Source organism: Pinus tabuliformis, chromosome 2_1, assembly GCF_031772625.1.
Source record: "Pinus tabuliformis cultivar Carrire ecotype Pingquan chromosome 2_1, CPIR1, whole genome shotgun sequence".
In the NCBI taxonomy this organism is placed as follows: Eukaryota; Viridiplantae; Streptophyta; class Pinopsida; order Pinales; family Pinaceae; genus Pinus; species Pinus tabuliformis.
The window spans coordinates 864,346,296-864,364,688 of NC_142299.1; the positions used below are offsets into that span (position 1 = coordinate 864,346,296).

The window sequence follows — 18,393 nt, forward strand, 5'->3', positions numbered from 1 at the left end:
GGACATACCCTCTTTACTTTTTTTAATTTTCTGATTTTTTACAAATATGGAAAACATTTGCAGAAAGCAAAGGTATGTACATATTACAGTTTTGACCTCATCCATTCAAAAATTATGACACCTATTGGTATAGGAACATAATAGTGGCTCCAGTTAGGGATGGCAATTCCTGGTGAAATGTCAAGAACTAGTAGATCAATGGCCTTCTGAATTTCTATGGTTTTACTCTGCAACTTTCCTTTTTACTTTTTTGCTTCATTGATATTTATTGAGAGTAAACTTTAAAGCTTAGGGACTTCTCTTCGAGCTTCAACTCCAAAGTTTACCATCCAATCCACACTGAACTTTATGAAGGATATAGTATGTACAAGTGATTAGTGGAATCAGTAACTGGGATCTATGTAGTGCTTTAGCATTCGACCATTAACTTGTCCTCCTTCTACTTCTGCACCATCCAATTATTTGAAAAAATAAGCATTATTACCTCTGAAAGCATAAATAATGTAAGGACCTTTCCACAGGAAGTCAAAATTTCCGTGTTTCCCTTTAACTTCCCTTCTTGAGTCCCATTTCAGTACTTTGTCTCCTAGATAGAAATCTTCTGCTTTCATTCTTTTGTCAAATGCTTTCTTGATTTTCTCCTACACAACTTGGGACTTGATGTAGACTTGTTCTCTGGTTTGTTGCAAATGAATAGTCTGGTTGATCCTTCTTTGAATGTCATTGGGCTCGACCTGTGCTTCTTGGAGTAATTTCATCACTGGAGTTCCCAAAGAAGATGGGAAGACAACCTCCATTCCATAGACTAGCTAATATGGACTAGTGCCAATAGATTTCTTTGTGGTCAGTCTGTCTGCCTACAAATCATTCACTAGTTTTTTATGCCAGGTCTTCTTATTGTCTTCCAATAGTTTTTTGATGATGTTTACTAAGCTTTTATTGGAAGACTCTGCAAGTCTATTTCCTTAGGGATAGTAGGCTGTGGAATGACTAAGGGTTATGTGATATTTGTTGTGAAAGTCAATCATCCTTTTTTATTTAAAGGTTGCATCATTGTCTGTGATGATTTTAGTTGGGCAACCGAATCTGGACAAAATGTTGGTCTCGAGAAAACCTATTATGATAGTACTAGTGGCTTGTCTTGAGGGTATTGCTTCTATCCACTTTGTAGAATAATCTGTGGTAGTTAAGATCCATCTATGTTGGGCAGAGGAAGGGAGATGAATTTCACCAATGAAGTTAAGACCCCATTGTTGAAAAAGTGTTTCAGTAGATATAGGTTTCAAAGGTAATGGTAGTAGTTTTCTTTTCCCTTCAAAAATTTGACATTTCTGGCATGAGGTTACAAATTTTTTCACATCAGAAAACAGAGTGGGCCAGTAAAAACCATCCCTCAAGATCTTATCAGTTGTTTTCTTCCAATAGAGATGTCCCCCACAGTCACCTGCATGAAACTCTTGCAAAATTTTATTAGATTCCTCCTTTAACAAACAATTTAGAAAGATTCCTTCATGATTTTTCCAAAATAAAGCATTATCAATTATGAAAAACTTCAAAGATTTCATCTTTAAGAACCTACTTTTAGTCCTGGATAGCTATGGAGGAGCTTGAAGGTTTTGTAGAACATATATTATGTCAACATACAATGGTGAGTCTGTAAAGGCTTGGCTAATATGTGGAGTCGCCATCTCCACTTCGTTATCCAGTTCTGCAATGATGTTTATGTCTAGGGCCTGATAGTTTGATTCAACCATTAGCTTATCCAAACCATGGCATTTGATCAATTTGGTAGGTTTAATTTCCAAATCATACTCTAATATTTTAGCTATCCATTTTCCTCTCTTTCCATCAGGTCCATTTTGTGTTAGAATGTCCTTGACTATAGCATTGGGGACATAAGCTACTATATGTGAGTACAAAATATAAACTCTGAAATATTTAATTGCTTTAACTAAATCAAAAGCTTGTTTCTCCATTATGTTATACTTTAAAGGTGCATCTCTCAGTGCTTCACTAAAGAAGGTTATTGGCTATTCAAAACCCTGATTATTTTTCTACAAAAGGACTGCAACAATGGCGTGTTTTGAAGCAAAAGAAAATATGATAAATTCCCTATCAAACATTGGACTGATGAGGACTGAAATTTGTGTTAATTCTAGCTTTATATCTTCAAATGACTTTTCAGCCTCTAGAGTCCATTTAATAGTCAAATCTTTCTTTAACATGTTACTTAGTAATCTAATTAATTCAGCTAAATTAGAGATAAATCTCCTCAAAAAGTTTATTTTATCGAAAAATGCTTGAAGTTCTTTGATGTTCTTGGGATGTGGTATCTGCAAAATAGCTTCAATTCTTGTTGGGACAGTCCTGATACCATCTTTGGAGATAATGTGGCCTAACAATTTCCCTTCTTCCAACCCAAATAAAGATTTTTTAGGATTCAGAGAAATTCCATATTTCCTACATTTAATAAAGACCTGCCTAAGATGATCCAGGTGTTGTAGCTCTAATTTAGAGAAAACTGTGAGGTCGTCAAGGTATATTACCAGGAAATCATGGATTTCCTTAGCAAAGGCTATATCCATTACTCTTTGAAAGGTGGCCCCTGCATTTTTCAATCCAAATGGCATTTTCACATACATGAAAGTGCCCCATGGAGTTGTGAATGCAGTCTTTTCTTGATCATCTGGGTTGACTAGGATTTGGTTATAACCATAGAACCCATCTAGCAGTGAGATTCTGGAGGAACCTACTACCCTCTGTAGTATGTGATCCATTTTCAGAAGAAGATAGTTATCCTTAAGTGAAACCTTATTCAAATTCCTAAGGTCAACACACAACCTAATTTCACCAGTTTTCTTTCTTGTGGGTACCAAATTGGAAACCCAGTCTGAGAACTTGATAGGTGCAATAATTTCAGCTTCGTACATTCTTTTGATCTCCTTTTCAATAGAAGGCAACAAAATAGGATTGATTCTTCTAAGTTTCTGTCTAAAGGGATTTTGATCTTATTTTAATGGAATAGTGTGTTGTATTATGCTAGTACCAAAGGATTTTAGGTCCTCATAACTCCAGGAGAAAACATCCTGGAATTCCTTCAGGAGTTCTATATATTTTAGTTTTTCATTGGGAGGTAATGATTTTGAAAGTTTTATCAATTTGGGATTTTCTTCAGATCCTATATTTCATTCCTCAATGTTTGATTTCAAGGATTCCATTTTAGGCTTTTTGGGAATATCGTTTGAATCGAATAAGTCCTCCAAAGGAGTTAATCCTTTTGGTAGAAAATTATCTTTAAGGTTTATGACTTCAGTTTCTTCATCAATGACTTCATCAATTTCTATCTATTTGAGGTTTCGAATATCTACTTTAGTAAACTTTGTAGGGTAAAATCTGTCTATCTGATCATCTTCTAGTTTGTTAATTTCTACTTTATCAGAGCAATCGATATCTAATGGTTGGCTTGAAAGGGAAACTTACAAGTACTAGCAAACTTGGCTAAGTTGTGAGCTTGCATGTTGTGTTTCCTTGGAATAACAACAAGTTTGGTTTTTAAAAAGGTATTTAGTATTACTATCACCATTCCTCTATGAAATCCTAGCCTAGGATCCTTAGTCATATAAACAGCTTTAATTTGTTTGGTTACCAACTCAGAATCTCCCATAATGGAGACTCTTATGGCCCCTAACCTTTTGACTAGCTTCAGACCTAACAGAAGTGCTTCATATTCAGCCATGTTGTTTGTACATTTAAAGTTCAATCTGTAGGCATAGCCTTCTACATGATCATTTTCTAAGTTATAAATACATACACCTACTCCTGCACCTTGTTTGTTTACTGACCCATTAAACTCCAGATGCCATAGGATTTCATGCTCATAATTTTCATCTGGGGTAGTGGAATCTTTCTTGACTGAGGTATCTAGGTCATATTTTTTATTTGAGATCTCATGAATTTGGACATTTTGATTTTCTTTTGATATTGCAATTTCTTTTGGTTCTGCTGTTATATTACTTGAAGTGTCTTCTTGATTATTTTCATTGTTGTAAAGTATGAAGGAATCAATATCAGAATGTACTGAATATATGGGAAAATTATGAGGTCTCTGCTGGGAACTCACTACATACTTCATCAAAGTCTCTCTATACAGCTTCTTGGGGTGTCCAAAGACTGATATGGTAGCATAGGACATGTCCAGTTGTAGAGACCCCTGGAGTTTGGCACCCCAAGATCTAGACAACAACATACCATACTTAGGGGGTATATCAGCAACAACTATGTCCATAAGTATGGGCTTGGCAAGGTATTGAACTAGGGAGACACACAAATATTTTATGAGACCTAAGCATTTAACTTGGCTTGAATCAAAGGAAAAGAGATCCTTATAAGGCCTAGTGATATCCAAGTTTAGCTTTTCCATTATAGACTTAGGCATAAGATTATGTGAGGCCCCAGAGTCAAGCATGGAATTATGTAGGATTTTATTGTGAATGTTAAGGCTGGTGTAAAAGGGTGGTATCCCTCCTTCAACTGGCTTCCCATTAACATCTGGTCCAAAAATTAACTCAAGTTGGTCATAAAAAAGATTCACAGTCTTCATTCTCACGGAAGTTTAAAGATTTACTAATTTGAGATCTGTAGGTTTCATGTTTAACTACTAATTTGAGATCTGTAAGTTTCATGTTTAACAAATTCTGTCAGAGGCACTGAAATTTTGAGTTTGGCCACCTCTGCTCCCAAATTGAAAGGTATAGGGGATTTATCTGTTTGAATATTTGGAATTTTAGAGCCAAAGTTCTGAGTAGTATGCTTTTCTTTTTCATTGTTAGGATTGTTTTCAATTGGATTTTCTAATATGATTTCTGGGGGTTGTTCCACTGTTCCTTTGAGGGGGACTGAAGTGGAAGGCTACTCATTAGAAGGCTGGTTATCTATTACATCTTCAATGGTGGGACTAGGAGGATTTTGATGTGGTCTAGAAAGGATTTGTAAGGTTTTTGTAACCTGAGGATTCTGATTTGTAGCTTTTACTTTCTTAGGCTGGTTAGGTATTGCTTTTTTATTCTGATCAGGAACATCAATGTTTTTCTTGCTTCTTAAGTTGTATTGCTTATGAACTTCAAAAATAGCAGAGTCATACCCTTGCTTATAGTCGAAAGATTCTCCTATTTGGGTCTGTAACTGTTGAAGCATGTATAATTCTTGATCATCCTGAGTTAGAAAAACAGTTTCTTCATTATCTAAGCCCATAAGGTTGATTTGAGTATCGATCTCAGGGTCTTCTTGGTGGGAAGTCTCAGCATAATTTTCTTGGAAAGGTGGCCTAATGTTCTAATTAGGTCCATTTTTACTAGTGTTTTGGTTTTGGTTTTTCCTAAAGTTTGGATTCCTTATTGGATTAGCTTGTTGGTTATCCCAGTGAGGTTTCCTTTCAATGAATTCTATTCTATCCATCAACCTTTCCATTCCTTTAGCTAAAGCATCCATTTTCTGATCAAAGGGTGAAGTTTCATCTTTCAAAGGTGTTCTTCTCTCGTTTCTAACTCTAGCCCTTTTGGATAGAAAATTAGCTTCTACGCTAACAGCTACACTTTACATATCTTCAAGTGTGGGGGGATTCCTTTCTCTAAGTTGAAAATCCATATCTGTGTCTAATCCGTCTGAAAATTTAATTAGGGCTAAACCAGGTGGCCTAAGGTCAAGTGGGATTGCATTATACACGTTGTTAAACCTGGTACAGTAGTCCTGAACAATTTCGTTTGGTCCCCTTTTAAAGTTTTCATATTTAGATAGAATTTGAAGGGGATTCTTCTTTTTCTCCCACCTATTTAAGAATTGTTGGTAAAGGACTTCTAAACTATCTATGCTTTGAGGGGGCAAAGATCTAAACCATGTTCTCACTTCTCTAGCTAAACTTTGGACAAAGATTCTCATTTGGACATCTCCTATGTCAATCTCATGCAATTCAAAATAACCCGTCATTTTCTTAGTGTGGGTTGTACTGTGTATGTTCCAGTGCCATTGAATGAGGTGATTTTACTCTGATAATCTGCTGGTAAGGCACCTTGAGGAGTAGGCATCACAAGGGGGGCATATCTGAGGGCCATAGCTCTAAGTTGTACAGGATTGAGAACAGGAGTTGGGGTAACTGGAGGATTTGGGACAACAAGGGGAGTTGGAGTAACATGGGTAATAGTTGTTTGAGGGGCAGTGATGGGCTGATGAGGGAGCGAAGGTATGAATGGAGATGAGTGCTGATCTTCAGAGGTATGGGGAAATAATGGTGAGCTAAAAGATGTGGAAGTTGTTTCAGAAAGTTCAGGGTGTCTATCAGTGTTAAGGGATGACTGAGGGGAGTTCAATATATTTTGATCAATTGACAAGTTGGCTCGTTGGATTTCAAGTTCTCTGATGAATTCTGGATCTGGGACTAGGTACAGCAGTTCATTATCAGACGTGGTTCTAAACAGAGAGAGACCAAAATAATCATCAAAAGGGATGTCTTCAAGGAATAACCACTAAGCAAGGCATGAATTGGATCTAAAAACAAGTCTAGGTCTTACCAAACTTTCTTGTCATTTGATTATCTTCGGAATAAGGTTGGGATTTTCAAATACAAGGGAAGGATTTGGATCAGGGTTGGCCCTAGTATAATGAGTTCTCCTTGAATCTAGATTTCGAGATTTTTGTGATTGTTTTAAATTTTTATGAACTTTTGGAAATAACTTCTAATAACCCTTTAAGATGCTTATGAATAAAAAATTGAATTCCTCAAAGGTTTATTGAAACTGAGGGTTTTTAATCCCCAGTATGGTCACCACTATGCTATCACTCAGGTTTTTTCCTTAGAAGTTATCAAAGAAGGAATGGCCTGAGGCAACCACAAACCAATCTTTTAGACCTATGTTCTAGCCAACCTAAGTCTAGAGAGGGCTCTCTCTTTCAGATTTAACTTTGTTTAAATAAGATTTCAGGCTAGTTCTTAATGTTCAGGGTTGTTTATTTTGATTGGGTGGTGGAATTAAGAAGACAAATGGGCAGAGAAAATACTTAGGCCATTGGGCTATGGAGTCAATCAAGAAAGGCTTAACTGGATTTGATTTATCATTGAGGTAAGAGTTCATAGGGCAGGCTAACACAAATCATGACGATGAATCACACTAGTTGGTTCGAAACGCGTCGACAAATTTCTGTCTACAAGTGATTTTCGCCGAAGTTATTCTTTCAAATATTATGGATCATAGAAGCCTCACCAACAACAAGAATAAATCTAAAGGTTTCAATGAATGGAAAGTCCTAACCAGGGCCAAGGGCAATGAAGAATCCTTAACAGGGATTTGGATGAAGAAAGGAAGGATGGCCAGTAGCAAAGGGAAATGAAGAATCTTGTACTATGTGCCAAAAGGGGGATATAATATAGATATAAGGGGGAATTAAGAATCCCTAGACCAATGCAATTTAGTAGAAAACATAAATGAAGTGAACAGTTAAAATAGAGAGCACTTAAGCTAATTCTGATGATATCATTCCTTGTTTGCTTTTAATATTTAAGAAACACATATGAATAATTCATGACATAAAGAGAAAACGAGATTTAAACATGAGAAAATGATACGTATTTATTCCAATTGCCCACAAGAATCGAGTGAAATGTCCTCAACTTTATTTCATAATCAAGTAAACCAATCTAGTCTTAAGTACAATAGCTCCTTAGCTTAAAAAAAATGTCTCCAGAAATGCTATTTAATCCACCCTAATTACTTTAACTTGTGAAGTATTTATACAAAATTTGATACAAAATATCTCATAACTATATGAGAATTATTCTAGGAAACAAAAAATATCTTCAACACAAAGATAGAGACAGATGGAAAATTGTTTGCTTGCTGTCCCTTTATTGGTGAATGTGTTGGCTGTTGTTGCTCGGTTTTGGCTCTTGCAGTTTTCCTTGTAGCTATCTGCTGGAATTACTTTCATCTTTGACCTACTGATACTCTTTACCTATTTTTCTTTGATCTTCTTTGACCTGTTTTACTTGGTAGTTACCCTTTTACCTTACAGATTTACTATAGTAACTTATAGTAAATCAATCAAACTGGTCCACCATTCACTATCTGGTAATTTTATTCTTATCATTTTCCTGTGGACTTCATCAGCTTCTGTATATTTGGCAAAATTTGGTTTGCTAGTGAACAAGTGCTTCACTTCATGTTCTATATAGCATAGATTCTCCAGGACATCATAAAGTACTTTTCCTGTAGGAAATGCTTTTACTCCCGCAGAACTAGCTTGGCTCCTAGACTGTTTACTCAATTTTTCAATGTAATCTTCCTGTGTCATTAATTTGTCATGTATGACCAGAGGACTAGGAAGTCCTTTTTCTTTCAAAATGTCATATTTTAACTTGAAGTTGTCAATGTCTGCCTTAATGCTTTGACATCTTTTCTACAAATTAAGCATCAGGTTCCTTTTAGTAAGAACCTTCTTTATCTCAATAATAGTTCTTGTTCTGTCTTGAATCTCTAATTCATCCAGCTGGTACCTGTTTCTACTGTTCAAAAAATCTATCAATTGATTTGCTTCCTCAGGCTTGTCTCCCAATTCTTCCTTTGTCTTTTGTATGGATTCCATGGCTATTTTGACTAATTCAATTTGCCCAAAAATAACTTGAATGGAAGACCAAATATCATTGATGGAATCAATGATATTGGTCCATAGTATATCCTTGATGTCTCCCAATGGCTTTTCTAGAGTCAAATCATTTTCAAGGATTCTTATTCTTTCTACCATCCTTTGGTTTTTCCGAGTTTCTTCTTTGTGTTGTATTTCTTCGAGTGAACAACTAGTTTCTAGGCTTATCACTTGCTCTCTGAGTCTCTTGAGTTCTGTGGCCTAGATGCTCATTTGTTCCCTAGCATTAACCAATTCATCTGTCTTTTCTATCGATGTACCTGTGGCTGAAGTAGTACCTGCTACTGGCAATGTTGTTACTATTGGAATCGTTGGTGCCAAGGAAGCTGCCAGGGTGGAGGGTACTACTATGGAAACTGTAGGTATTACAGTCTGAGTGGTGGTCAACTCACTCTGCTTGGACTACATCAACTTCTCTAATTCTTTCTCAGTTTCCTTTAATTGATCATTCAACTTAAGGACCAGGTCCATAAGTTCTTCCTCCTTCTGTTTTCGTAAAACTTTAGTAGTTTGAGGATGGTGAAGAGGAGGAATCTTGAGCTGCTTCTTCAGTGCAACTATGTCATCATTTTTCTTCTTTATTAATTGCTCTGCTTCTTTGACATCCTTGGGATCATGTCCTAGCTCTATGACCAAGTCTTCCAAAGTCTTTATTCTGGTGTCTTTGGCTTGGGAAGAGGCCTTTTCCAATTGAAGTGGTGTAGATGTGTTATTCAGTGAGTTCTGCAGTGGATGAGTTGTGATTGCTTTGTTGGTTAATGTAGGGTAGACCATTTCACCTATTTTTTTATGCAGCTCTATTTGGTCAATAGGATGAATATCCTTTGCCAAAACTTCAAAATCAATTTTCAAATAGTCAGCCATTGATTTTGGTTGTTGAATAGTTGGCTTAATAAAGTCCATCTGCATCTTTCCTTCCTTTATATCAAAGGCTAACATCAGCCTTGTTTGGTTCATTGGAGCCAATCTGAGATAATGAACATAGGTTTGAGCCTTTAGTTTTTCGCTCCTTGCCTTGATTTCTTTGTACTTTTCTTTCATATCCTGGCTCTAACCAGAAAGAGCCCTAAAGGAAGATACCTATGTGATCTGTTGTCTTTCTAATACCTGGAACTGTGAGGTAGATGGTGTACCTCCTGAAGGGATAGTATGCACACTATCAGTTCTTTCTGTCACTATGTTGCCTGCTGCTTCCTCGGTGTATTCCTGTTCAGAAAATGGGATTAACCTTTGCCTCTTAACATAGCTTTGATTAACAGGTATGGTGGAAGGAGTGACCTCCTCCCTGTCTCTTTTTTGATTTTTCTCCTCATTTAGAGGAGTCTACAAAATGGGGGGATTGCTCATATTTTGTTCTGTTTTATTGAGCTCCTCTGAAATCTTAGGTAGCTCTGAATCTTCTACCTACTCTGATGATCCTGGTTGGCATGATGGCCCTGCTTGCTCCGAAGCCTATCCACTGTGTTCCTGTGACTGCCTTTGAGATGGAGTTTCTCCAAGCACCTGTACAAATAAATCTTCATCAAGCCTCCTATCTAAATCCATCAATACACTGTCAACAACAACCTCTGTACTATCTTGATCTACTAATGTGTTTTCCACCCATTCAGTTCGATTGGCATACTATTCAATTTCTAGGATCTTATGGTGGATGTAAGGAGATAGCTTATTTTTCTATCTCCTATTACAAATAAAGATGTGGGGATCATAGATCCATATGAAAGTCTGTTTTAATTTCAACCTTTGGAAGATTTCATCTGCCTCCTTTCCTGCTTCTCTATTATTACAAATGAAAGGGCCAAGATGATATTTTATTCTTAATTGGGCCTTTTTCTTGGTTCTAACAAAATGTACCTCATCTGAATTGATTATTTGTCTATAGTACTCTAGAGAAAATAATCTCATGGGGAGGTAGATTCTGCAGTGATAGTGAATAGGAATTTCTGATCTGGGGACATTACATCTTTCATGATAAGGTCATAGTTTGTATGACAGTAGTGGATAATCTCCGCGAAGACATGAACACTGGGGAATTGATATTTGGGTAGGTTTGATTCCCAAAGGCCTATCTTATCTGCATGGTTCAAGTAGTTATCTTGGTGTCTACAATGCAATTTCAAAGGGGATTCTTCAAAGATGAGGTCTTTAATCTGAAAATCTTTGTCAGCCAGGGGAAGATGGTATAAATCTCTATGGGGAGTGGTAACTGGCATGACATTCAAAGAAATTGGGGTGTCCATCCTTGGTTCTTGTGGATTTCAAGGGCAGGGGCAAAGAATTTCAGGGAAATATGGAAAAATTGGATTACCACAGAGTATCTAAGGACTAACAAACAACTTAACTTACCAAATTAATTAATTTTTAAAGCAATTTAGCTTAGGTTTGGCACGAAAACATGGTTTCTCAGTCGAAAATAGGGTAAATACCTGGTTTCGGTTGTCTGAATGGATTAATGGTACTAGTGCACTATTTGCAGGGAGCGCATGAGTTTGCAATGGTAATTTGGAGTTCAGGGGCCTCGGGAGGTTAACAGTTGGTAGCGGGTTGACAGTTCAAATGTACTCTGAGTTTGCATGGAGAACAAAAGGTTTCTTTCTTGGTAAAAAAACAAAAATAATGAGTATTTTTGGTTTATCTACAAAGTCAATGATTTTGGCAGGTATAATGGAAAAGCGACAGTTGGCACCAACAGACGAAGGTGACGTTTTGTCATGTAGTGAAGGCAGTGAGAGGAGGCGGTAAGCAGAATCTATCGCACCATTTTTGGGGACTTGGCAGTATTGGGAGAGGTCCGCCTGATGCCATTCATCGGGCGACACGTAGCAGAGGGGTGAATAGTAAAACCACTCACACCAGGCGGGGAAAGGTCGACATCGGAGGCCCCCCGATATGAGCGACGACCATTAGATCTGAAGGGGTCAGATCGTATGGTGATCGGGATGTGATTTGGTTGGGGAGTTTAATGGAGGGGCCCAACATGATCTTAATTGCAGGTTAGGGTGGCTTAATGACGTCGGGGGTGAATTGATTTGAGGAAGGTTATTAATTAATCACAGTTTGATCAATTAATCCCGTTTTGTAATGGCAGAGGGTTATGGCTCTTAATTAGTTGCAAATTGACTAATTAATGCATCTAATTTATTTACTTAATATGATTTATATTCCAAACCATCGGGGTGGGATATTTACATTAGGGATTTTAATTAAATATACGGGAAAAGGGTTTATTTTCCGGGAGTTAAATATAATAAAAGTTAAAGTTAATACGAAATGAAAATGGGAACAAATTGTGCTAAGTATAATGTCTTGACACATTTGTTCATGCATTTAAATTTACACATTATAACTTAGGCTTAATTCTTTTTTATGGGTTTTCATGTACACAAAGGGGGTTTTAGGTAAGTTTTATTACTTTCCTAGGTAAATGGTAATTTCACCTTAAGAAAAGGGATTTTTCATTGAAATGGATGAATTATGGAGGGAGTGAATGCTTGTAAAGGGTTTGTAGTACTTAAACCTTATAATTTATTGGGCCGAGGGTCCGGTCCCTCTAGAAGTCAGAGAAATGCTCTGAGCCCCTTTAACTTAAGGTTTTAAGTACTTTGATTTTTGCTTGTGGGAAATTAGTGAAAAGGTAAAATGAATGGGGAAATTAGTCAATTGACTTTGTAACTGTACCATTGTCATCCATGCCTTAAGAAATTTGATGATATAAGTAAATGACATGATTTTATCCAATAAATCACCATAATTTTGCAACCTTTCACCTATTTACCTATCTACACATCCTACCATTTTTTCTACTCTTTATTAGGGTGCACTTGTACTGGCAAACCTTTATCAAACTTTTCTTTTATTTTAAAATAGAAATCTATCTAAATCTATCCTTATTACATCCAAGGGCTTAGATTAAATTGTTGAGCGATTTTTTTATTTACTCTACCTATCTACTTATCTACCCAAATTAAACAGTTTGGTCACATTTTATTCTCTATCTCTAAGCATGCAATTGAAAACATGGAATAAGCAAGATTAAACTATTTGGTTACCATGTATTGTGGCATAAATAACAAGTTGCACACAATCATTATTGCACACAAAATAAAATAGTAGTGGCATTTGGACTTGCACACTTTCATGGTCTTTCCTATTCCTTGGGGTTAATTTTTCATTTTTTTTGACCTTTTTTCATTCTTTTTGTCTTTTGATTTTTCTTTTAGGACATACCCTCTTTACATTTTTTAATTTTTTGATTTTTTACAAATATGGAAAACATTTTCAGAAAGCAAAGGTGTGTACATATTATAGTTTTGACCTCATCCATTCAAAAATTATGACACCTATTGGTATAGGAACATAACAGGTTGCATGAATCAGTCAATGGTGGATTCGAAACCAGGACCTCCGAGAGGTTTTGATCACTAGGTTTTGGTGGGAGGTCCACGAAACTAAGCGAGGAAGGTGAGAAGGGCTGGGAGATGAGGTCCGACAAAGACGGGGCATCTTCCGAGAGGGTTAGAAAGGAGACCTTGGTGCCAGAGATGGAGAGCAAAGCATTGATGGCTTCGGAAAGTTCACTGTCAAAGGAAAAAAACCAACTGAAGAAGAATGTGGTTGTGTCCAGATAGGCACGTCCTCCAATGGATCTGCCAAATAATTTATTAATTCTTCCATAACTGTCACAACCGATTTGCGTCAGCTGCCTGTAGGGGTGATGGGGCTCCCATAGCTGTAACTGCAATGGCGATAGTGGTGAGCATAATAAAACTTAGCTAAAAAACAAACCCTTCAACAAGAAAATGTCGCATGAGATCATGCTCTGCATAGATCAACTTTGGTGATTGATAGGAGGGCAATTATATCGTAATAGAAAAGGCTTTTACCCATATCTTATAATTAAGAGGGTGAGGGCAGGACTAATGCTCGGTTGGTACTTCGAGATGGCTTCGAAGACTCACTCAATTGCTTAGGACTCACTCGCCAGGTACAGTAGCTGAGATGAGAAGATAAGGCCCCGTCATAAGAAAGGGCTACTATTTTCATTTCTATCACTCTCGTGTACACATATTTACCAATAATTCGTGTGGTGGACACTTATCCAAGTGAACCAGATACAATAGGGTGCCCAAGGGGGTGTCCAACACTCAAGGCATGTAGCTTTCTTTATTTTTGCAGTCCCAGGAGACAATATAAAGGTTTAGGTTTCATCATTTCCATACAAACATAAATGGACTCATTAACCTAATTACAACTCAAACGTGCAAAGCCGCTTGTTCCCTCCGGGAGGCAAGGAATTTCATCATAAACTTTACCATTGCCTCATGAACCAAATTACACTCCTATATTTTCTCCTATCTTTTCTATATCAAGGTAAACCCAACTGTGCTAATAAGGTAAGGAAGCCGATTGAACCCTAGCTATAAGGTCAGGGGATTTGATTTCACTGTTCCACGAAGCTAGGGAAGGTAAGCCCAAAAGGATATTAACCAACTACTGTCTCATAGCTATCATTTCACTAACATTTTGTATAACTAAATATAGACTAAAAAATCTAATCCTTTTAGTGGTAGATTCATCATTATTGTGGGTTACATTGGTCAATTACCTCATGAAAGAAATAAACCTTTGTATCCATGTAAAATAGCATGGAATGTCTTGTGGGAAAAAATTCAACATTCTTCTCTTTTGATAAAAATATTCCACTAGGAAGGAAATGATCTAAAACAATCCTCTTTAGGAAAAAATTTAACTAATCTGACAAACACATCTCCCTTTATTACTAATTAGGATATTCCCATGTTACATATTGATATGATATTTCCTCCTACATAAAAGAGTTTCTTTCATTCAACAATGCACTTACTTCCAACAAATAATTTGGTCACCCTGCATAATAGGAAGATGCTAAAACCATTGAATTCTTTGACTATAAAACATGTTTTAGAGCATAGAAAACGAAAATAATTTGTTTCCATTGATTATAATAAATTAGAATATGAGATCCTATTATGTCTTAGCCATGAGTAGGGAGCTTAAAAAATACTTCATCACCAAATGGAAAATAATTGATGGGAGAAGTGATGTCCTGTCACTAGGAGGTAAAATCCAAGGTATGTTAGTGCACTCACTTAAAGGCTACCCAACACTTTGGTTATGAGTTGATAACATACCATTCAAGGCCCAATTGCTTTTCTCCTGTTTTGCAAAGGTACCATATTGACCATTTTTAGGTTAATTATTTTACCCTATAGGTAAAAATTATGGGAAGCAACAATACATAAATTGAATTTTGGTGGCCATTGTACCCTCCATTGATCCCCCGTCAATTATGGCTTGCATAAAGGTTCCAATTACTTGCATTGAGTGGACAAGATGTGTAGGTTTCTAAGAACATTTACTTTTCCTATTGCATGGATGTGTGGATTTCAAAGTGCTAGACTTGTGAGTGAGCACGAAATATATAAAGAGAGTGTGTATGTGGTGGGATATAGAGTGAGAGAGAGATGGGGGGAGGGAGAGGGTAGGCGAGAGAGAATGGGAGGGATAAAGTGAGAGAGAGGAATGGAGAGAAGAAAGGGGGGTGGAGAGGTGGGGAAGAGATAAAGGGAGTGAATTAATAATGGTCAAATGGAAATACAAAGAGAGAGAGAGAGAGATATCAAAATAAGGAGTGATAGAGAGATAGAATAGGGATGAAATGTAGAGAGTGAAGGGGTAGAGATAGAGAGAGTAAGATATAAATGTAAAGAGGGAAAGTAAGGAAAATATTGGGGAAGTCAGAGAGAGGGATAATGGAGGAGAGGGGTGTTAAGGTCCTATAATATAGGAATCACAATGTTTTCTTATCTTACTATTCCATTTTGGAGCTTTGTTTGTAAATTTTAGCCTATGAATCATTAGGTGTCATAGCATAAAGGTTTCTTTGGGAAAATATTTGTTTGTGTCATAGGTTGTCATCCCCCATTTTAAAGTTTCATGTCATAAAGGAGTCTTTGAACCTAAAAGTGAATTTTTTAAAAGTCTAAAGTCTAAAATCTATGAGAGGATCATAAAGTCATAATTTCAAATGTGTAAAATAACATGGAAAATTAGAAAAAGAAGTTCAACACATGAGGAAACACATTACCAACAAAGACTGTCACATGGTCTTGATACAATGCATGTTTAATTGATATGCAAAAAAATAGGAAAATTCCATGCCCAATGGATGTAATGCGCAATGGATGTAATTTCCCATTATCACCATCCCACCACCTCTTCCTCTCTCCCCCATCCTTACCACCATCCCACCACCTCTTCCTCTCTCTTTGTCCCTTTGTTCTCTCTCCCACATCCCTATCACCACCCCACCACCTCTTCCTCTCTCTTTGTCTCTTTGTTCTCTCTCACCCATCCCTATCACCATCCCACCACCCCTTCCTCTCACTTGCTCTCTACCTTTCTCTCTCTAAGTTAACACATTTATTTTTCTATGTTTGCATTGCTACTACCTCATTATGATGGACCATCATTAACTTGCACCCAATGTTGATAAATAGGTCCTACACATTAGCTCTATTAGATAACACAAATATGAGATTCAAAATAAGTAAGAATCCCTCACTTTTGCATATGTGTTTTTGGTTATGAAAGTTATGCTCATGTGACTAAACTATACTAAGTAATTTCATTTACTAAAAATATTAAGATACCATGGCTAAAAATATTCTAAAATACCATGGCTAGAAATATTCTATATTGAAAGAACATTATTTTCAAAGAAGTATTAATATCTCAAAGTAATGCACCGACAAGAGAATGAGAAGAAGTCCATAGTTAATGCACCACCCAAGATCAAGAAAGATAGGCTAGAATATAAAGATAAACTATAAAATGAGCAAGAAGCTCACAGCGAACATAGTTAGGAAATTATTTCAAAAATGATATAATTAAAAAATTAGTAATTATTCAGATCTGTTGCTATTTGTGGCATTCCCATCGGAGGGATATTGTTGATTACGAGCCATCAACTTTCTTTGTTCATATTCTTCCCTAAACTCTTTACTTTCATTCCACATTTTCATGAATTTTTCAACCTGTAAGGAAATGAATATGCAATTTAGTTTCTGTTTTATTTACAAGTCAGAAGGTGTAGAAGAAACCCAAAATACAAACAAGGAAATACCTCAAGTCTTGACCTGTTCTCCAGGTCAGAAGCGTTGTGATTGTCCCTGTAGAAATCAAATATCGCATCATCCCTTGCAGCCCGCAGTTGAAAAGAAAGCTCATTCTGCAGGAAAGGAAGCCATTGGAATATAAATTAATGACTTCTATTCAATTAAATTGTAATATTAAATTCGAATGATATAGTTTGAAACTTACTTTCTGATATCGATGAGTGCGTAGTCGATCGAGAGATGGAGAAAGGTGGTCCATGCAAGATTTATAATGATGGAGATCTTTCTCCAGAGAGTGGATTTCTGACTCAATGTCCCGCAACGCTTTCTTCTCATTCCAAATATCTTTCAATCTCCTCTTCAAATTCCAATCTTCAACGCTCAAAACTTGTCCTCTTGATTTCTCCAGATCTTTTATCTGTTTCAGCAGGTGGTTCTCTTCTATTCGCGTATTGCGCCCTCCCTTAAATTGTGCCTCTAGTTTTCTAACCTGCACCAAAAAAAAATAATCAAACTGTCTAGTAGAATCAAACTTCAACGTGATATTGCGCAGCAAACAACAAGGTGCCATACCGCTAGATCAATCTCGGGTTCAGATGAGGGAAGACTCTGGTTATCGCCGCCATCTTTTGGCACTCTTACATTCTTGAAATTGAAATTCAACTCTGATAATCTTTTACTTATTTCGTTGCACCGTTCCCTGATCTCTTTTTCTTCATCGACCAGAGGCTTTATTTTCTCCAGAACTTCCTTTCGCTCTGCCTGCAACAAGCCCATATAGTTATAGTTGAGTATATCAATAACAAAAAGTTTGTTTACATATCACGATATAGAATTACAGAGAATTAGTTAATAATTTTACCCTTTTGGCTCTTATAGTTTCAATTATCTGAGAGCGTTTTTTACGATATTGTGCATACTCTCTCTCGGCCTCTTTCGACTCAGACAACTCCAAAAATGGGTATGCAACAAAGTAAAATTCCTGTGGTTGGTAGGAGCTTGATTCCGCGGCCATCTCGTTTTTTTATAACTAATACAATGTTGTCAAGCTGAAGCCCAACTTTAAATCGACGAAGGTACCAAGTAAGCAGAAACGCCCTGTCTCTGATGGTGTTGTATTCGCTCAAATCCAAACAAAACTCGTTTCGAAACGCCCTGCCTTTACTGATGTGGTATTTGCTCAAATCCCGAACAACGTTTTGGATAAGTTTGATGGAAGATTTGTTGTATTAAATATTGAAACCTAACCAAAACCGCGAAACGACATACCCAAACGTTACAAGACGTGTCGGTTCGTGAGATTATTTTTTTTTTTGAAAAAAAAAAAAAATACATACTTTCATTAAAAAAATAGTTACAATTACTTTGGTAGAAAAATATAGACTGTCCCCTTCTTTTGGGACAGAGGCCTATCCACTATTTTCTTCGTCATATAGTTACAATTACTTTGGTAGAAAAATATAGACTGTCTCCTTCTTTTGGGACAGAGGCCTATCCACTATTTTCTTCGTGATATGACTGTTGTCTTTAACAATATCCATGAGTG

The 18,393-nt window shown here is 36.7% G+C and overlaps 1 protein-coding gene across 1 annotated transcript; it reads right to left on the bottom strand.

The window, feature by feature from the left end:
* Positions 1-16,634: 16,634 nt before the first annotated feature.
* LOC149203408 (proton pump-interactor BIP103-like) lies at positions 16,635-17,862 on the bottom strand. Its single transcript, XM_089401860.1, has 5 exons — positions 17,710-17,862; positions 17,421-17,609; positions 17,053-17,337; positions 16,856-16,960; positions 16,635-16,766 (listed from the first exon to the last, which is right to left on the bottom strand). The coding sequence occupies exons 1-5, from the start codon at positions 17,860-17,862 to the stop codon at positions 16,635-16,637; spliced, it is 864 nt and encodes a 287-aa protein (XP_089257986.1).
* Positions 17,863-18,393: the final 531 nt, after the last annotated feature.